The 6,000-nt window shown below is 44.4% G+C and overlaps 1 protein-coding gene across 4 annotated transcripts in view; it reads left to right on the top strand.

Moving 5' to 3' along the window:
* The window catches only part of LOC120049962 (protein phosphatase 1 regulatory subunit 12A-like), a 67,008-nt gene extending 61,811 nt beyond the window's left edge, over positions 1-5,197 (top strand). For all 4 annotated transcript variants that reach the window (XM_038996493.1, XM_038996495.1, XM_038996498.1 and 1 more), the window contains 2 exons: positions 488-538; positions 3,463-5,197. In XM_038996493.1, coding sequence (XP_038852421.1) covers positions 488-538; positions 3,463-3,549 — 138 coding nt within the window. In that variant the 3' untranslated portion in view covers positions 3,550-5,197. The remainder of the gene's footprint in view (positions 1-487; positions 539-3,462) is intronic.
* Positions 5,198-6,000: the final 803 nt, after the last annotated feature.

The raw sequence follows: 6,000 nt of genomic DNA on the forward strand, positions 1-6,000 counted from the left end.
TTCCGTGGTCTGCAGCTGATTTGAGCTGATCTGCCCAGCTCTCCCACACAGCGCCAGGCGGTCACTTCAGTCACTCGTCAATCTTTTGAACTGATGCGAAGCCAGGTGACACTTGACTGCCGAATGTTGCAGATTTAGCGCCGTGGTCCGCATGTCAAGCCAAATTAAATGTCCATTAATGTCACATTTTCGTTGGCTAAAATGAAAGTAATTGGTGATAGTTATCATCTCCCCCCCCCCCCCCCCCCCCCCCATGGAATCTCGTCTCGTGATGAAATGAACACTGCTATCAGAGCCAGGGTCACTCAAGGCTGTAACAGCTGAGCTGCGGAGCCCAGGTATGGCCTTCGTTTTGGCCACGAGGTGTGAGGTAACATAACTGAAGCAGTTTGTGGGAGCCTTGTGGTTGTCTTGTGTGGTGTTTTCTATGCTCGTCTCCCTCTTCTTTAAACCCGGGGTTAACATCTGTTTGTCCCCCTCCCCGCAGGAAAGAAGAGCTCTAGAAAGGAAGATCTCTGAGATGGAGGAGGAACTCAAGGTACTATCTTATGTGACTGGGCCCTCGATGTATGTTGTTGGGTGTAAGGCCCTATTTGTGTGTAGGGCACCAGAAGGTTTTGAGTGACATAATAGCATATTGCCCCTTTTAAGATCAGGAACAGCAGTCAATATTCCAATGTTAAACATACTGTATACTTTAGCTGGACCACTAGTGTACTATATTAGTATGCCCTGTTGAAATGAATTGCTGAGCAAAGTTACTTTACGGGATAGCATTTTTGCACAGACTGCTATTTTTCTCTCTGCCACAGGACCAATGTGAGGAGGGCCGGAGTCAATTCAATATCCCATTTGATAAACTCTCTGGTGCTGTGAATTATAGCATTGTAGATGTAAAACGTAACAATCCTAACTGACAGTCAGCATAGTGCTGTTGTCACTGTACACTCCCCAGTGTTTGATTTGAGCCCCCAGTGTATCCTATCTGTGGTGTGTATTCTGTGTGTGCGCGCGTGTTCAGTATTGCCACATTTTGGGATGCTCTATATAATCTATGTTGACTTAACGCGTAAACCCTTCTAACTAAGGAGATTGGATGTTCTTAGAAACGGGGCAACAAAATAAGCAAGTGTTTTCCTTCTTCCCAGCACTGCCATAATGTAGTGATTATTTCTAGGTCATAGGCAGCCCAGCGACCATATCTGTCTTCCTCTCTCTCTCTATTCTACTCTGCTACTGTAGATTGCCATCTCTACTACATGCCAGCCTGCTTGGAAAGCACTTGTCATTCCTCCAGTTCCAAACTCTGTTCCATTTTCCTAACAATCTCCTTTTTCTGTTTTTGTCTTCTTTGCCCCCTCTTCTTATCCTCTCTATGATTTGTATTGGCCCCCCTTGTCTTCCATTCTTTCTCTCCTTTCTGGTACACTCTCCCATCTCCCCCTTTGCTCTGCCCTCTGTTGGTTTGACTCTCGCTCTCCCTCCTCTCTCGCTCTCCCTCCTCTCTCGCTCTCCCCCTCTCTCTCCCTGTGTTGTGGTTTTCCTGCAGAACCTCCCAGAGGTAAAGCAGGTTCAGGCCCTGCGTCAGGTCAAGGAGCGGCTGCAGGCAGAGAACAGGGCCCTGGCCCGCGTGGTGGTTAAGCTCTCCCAGTCAGCCTGCAGCCAGCTGCCCCCCTCCGTGGACCTGTAGCCCTGCCCAACCGCTCCTCCTCACCCCCTCACCCTCCCTTCTCATGCTCCATTCGTGCTCCGACCTCACCCATAGACAGGCAGGTCCCCAGCCGCCCAACTACAAGGTTATCTCCTCCCCCCCCGAGACTGACTCCCCTACCTCCCCTGTCCTCTCTGGTTTTCATATTGGGGAGTGTGTTTTGACTGGGCACTTTCCATTTACAGTACCTATAGTTCGCAGTATAATTAAATGTTATTTTCAGTCAGGTAAGTATCAATTCAGGTGTTCATTTTCATATAAGCAAATGTACTACTTTAGTGTTAGTGCAGCACCTGAAGTATAAATATTGGACTACATGATTAGGTCTTTATTCAATTGATTTTACTAGATAATTTGATATACTGTAAAGGAGAGTGCCCCATTTTGTTATTTTCCTCCCCAGTGTGCAGTCTTGAAGTCTTTATCAGGGAGTGCCGTTGTTTCGTTCGGCTTGTTTCTGGCTTTGCATGACGTGGCTTCCTTTTAGTGTCAAATGGCGGACATATTTTTTTATGGAGGACGGACACATTTCCTTTCCCCTCAGTGTCTTTCTCCAGTCCTACCCCCGTTTCAATTGAGTCTTTATAGATGACATCAACCCAGCTTTGAGACCGGGTCACCCCAATACTGCAGGTTTAGACTTGGTCTTATTTAATTTCCCTGTGACCTAGACAGACATAGTAATTTGGCTCTTGCTCATGATTTCAATTTCCATTACATACCATAAGAAGCTCAGGTTGGTTGATTGTCATCTGTAATAAAATGCCTTATAGTTTTGCGGTGGACAATTACGTTTTGCTCTTGATCTCCCTGGATGTTCAGTTGTTCCCTATCTGAGTGCTGGAGTGTTTCAAGAAGGACTGGGCAATCCGCCATGGTTGCTCTGCCCCAGGCAATGCTGGACTGCATGGCTTCATGAATCTGCTTAGCCCAGTATGGTTTTAGTTGATATTGAGGGAATTATATTTGGGAATGAAAATCTGTGACTCATTGTGATTTAGTTATATTTTCATTTGTCAAACAAACTGGGTAGTATTTCGTAGTTCTCTCGTAATATTACCCACTTAATCCACAACACTTTGGCACCACACTGATGACTAGTTAAAGGTTCTATTTCAGACTAAACTCACAAACTGTGACCAAGATGACAGGCAGTGGTGTAGTTATGTTAGTGAATAACGTAACTACTGTCATTGTATTAAGGCAGAGATGTAGTAATGCCATTTTTCATATAGCAGTTAGTTTGGAAATTTGGTTCAGGGCAGAAATGGGTATTGGGTGGGTACTGACTGCGAGATGGCGTTAGCTTTACACGTGATAAGTCTACCTCACAAAGACAAATAGAAAAACTGAACGATTGCAGAGGCATTATTTGATGCTGCAACAGTTTGAGTTGTCGCTCATGCATTTTTTAGCCCTGTATGCTTCAAACAAAGGAGCACTGTTTGTGCTGCCAGGATTTGTGCTGTGTAATTGAAGAGTGTGTTGTATTCCTGGCTGCCAGTGGAGCCGCCTCTCCTGTTCTGCATGGCTATTTAGCAGAGACTTTGGACCGGGGTGTGCTTGCTCCATTCTCAACGAAGAAAATAAAGACAAGGGGGAAAAAATGGTTGAGACTGGCTTGTCAAAGATGCTGATGACACACTGCAATTAACAGTTTCTAGAACTGGGCTGACTGGTAAACTTCAACGTGTCTCTATGGTGACATGTCTCTAAACCCATTTCCCTCTCTCTTTTTTGTTCTCTTCCAGACGCTACCAGACTTGAAAGCAGACAACCAGAGACTAAAGGACGAGAACGGCGCTCTTATTCGAGTCATTAGCAAGCTTTCCAAGTAGAACAGCCCCCCCCCCCCCGCCCTCCTGCGCCCGCCCACTCCTCCATGGCAGTGACTAATGGAATTGCAACTTTTAGGTATTAATTGCAAGAGACATCCGCAACAAGACTCCTTCTCAGCTCTTCTATCCCTCTCTCCTCTCCCACCACCACAGCGTCCTCCATGTCCTCCCTCTCTCCATTAGGTTATTCTCCACTTCAACCTGTGGCTGCTCTCCAGATAGAACCACTGAGTTTACATTAGCAGAGGATAGGGTTGTGAACGGCATGTAAAAGCGTTTGCGGGCGGGGAAGCCTCAACTATTTAACCAATAAGCCTTAGTTGTACATAAAACACTTGTATCGATCTCTCGGCTGTCACAGAAGGACAGTTATTTCACATCTGATTTTATTTGTGCCACAAACTCTTATTTGGTCTTTTTGTTTTCATTTCCTGTTTGTTCCTTGACCTACATACAAGGGTTGTGCGATGTGTAGTTGTCCTATTCTTTCTGACCCCCTCTCCCCCCAGAAGAAGTCCTCCCCGTTTTTGGAGGCTCTGCCTCACAGCAGAAGACTTCTCAGTCGTACCCCGTCTTAGTGCACGCAACCCCCCCCCACCCCGAAACACACACCACACAAGCACACGCACACACCTCTATCCACGCCACTCACCCCCTTTCCATTTCTGTACCTTTGTGTGTCTCCCTCAGAGGTAAATGGAATTATCGCTTTACAGAACAGGTGGACTTGGTGGAATTTAAGCTTTCACTGTATGTGCAATATGCATTTATTTCTAATAAAAATGCTTTAATGATCAGTCCATCACTAGTAGGATTTTCACTCCTCTTCCATCTTTCCATCGCTCACCCCTTTCACCGACCCCCCCCCCCCCCCCCCCCTCTTTTCTTTAAGGTTGTAGTGTAGTTTCTACTCTGTATTTCTCACTTCGTTTTAGCAGGTACTGAGTGATGCTGTATATACCTGTATGTATCGTTTGAGACCAGCACATGGCATGCATTTATGGTTCCCGTCTGTTACTATTAAAAATATACAAACTCCAGAGGACAAAAAAAGTGTGTTTTTAACTATTTTCTTCATTTATAGTCTAAAGACATTGGATTACAATAGGGCCTCTCTCTTAAAGGGAATGGCTGGCAGTGTTCAGTGCTTTTTCTTTCCAGTTTTAAGTGTTCACGGTAATTGTGAGATACAAATAATATAATTGCTTCACTACATTTCACACATTGTATTCAGTATCTTTGGATGAGTGCTGTTCATTTTCTTTTCAGTTGTTTTTTAAGCCGTAGTATTAGCCAAGGTGTTGTCACTAAAAGATCCTAGGTATTGCTAACCCAGTCCTTTTTACAATGTCTACATGCACTGTCAATGCCATGTGAGGAGTATTTGATGTCAGCCACCATCAAATAAAGTCCATGCATCAAACACATTTTATGCATTTCAGTGGCCTTTTTAAGGATACTGTAGTAAAGAAACCGTTTCTGTAGTTGGACTGTTGGCCATCTCCTCTTTTGGTTTACATTTTTGCTGTTTTTCCTTTTTAAATTTTCCATCTTGTAAAATAGGCGTGTGGCTTCATACATGCGAGCTGTGCTGTGACTACCAACCACTGAAGAGTTCATTAAAAATAAACTTGTACATTGTAAAGCCCTTGTGTTGGCTATTTTATTCTTGTCATTCATTAAATTGTACACTTGAAGGTGACTTTATAGCCCTTGAGGGATGCTAACCTGTCACTTCTCTGAATAGTTTGTCTTGACCTCTTTCTGCAGTGATACCGCCATAGAACAGCAGAAACATGTTACGAGAATGGTTTCTTGGGTTGTCTCTGCTGTGTTATGGACGTCCCCAACTCCAACAACTGGCTAAAGCTGTGGAGGACCTTCAAAGATGTTGTCTGTCAACTACCTGTATTTTATTTAGGACAAACGAGTGTACATGTTTTTAGAAATGACAAGGTCTACTTATTCATGTTTCCCAATAAGATGTTCAAGTTTATTTTAACCCACATAGAATGGAAACACCAAGCTCAGCTGGGGAGAGTCCATCAACCATGCTCCTCTAGGCCTACATCCAGCACCACCTCAGGTCAGTTTGTTTCAACTGCAATAATAGGGATGTGATTTAGACCCATGACAACCATGGATTAGTTTCTCCTGGCCCATAGATTACTTTCAGGGTGAGGAACCATCTAACCTCGTCCCCAGGGCTATTGCGCATATAATCCTGGGATATCAACGATTCAAAGTTGGACTTGGTGAGCGTGACTATACTGAGTGAAGTATTTCATTGAATGTTTGCGAATTACACGATTGTGAGGTTAGTGGTATGATTTGTCGCCACAGCAGATTAGGATATTAACACAGCAGTTTAGGTGAATTAACATAGCAGGTTAGGAGAAGGGTTAGGGTTAAGCTAATGCTATAGTTGTCAACTGTTGTCCCCGACGCGAC

Source organism: Salvelinus namaycush, chromosome 6 (genome assembly GCF_016432855.1).
Source record: "Salvelinus namaycush isolate Seneca chromosome 6, SaNama_1.0, whole genome shotgun sequence".
In the NCBI taxonomy this organism is placed as follows: Eukaryota; Metazoa; Chordata; class Actinopteri; order Salmoniformes; family Salmonidae; genus Salvelinus; species Salvelinus namaycush.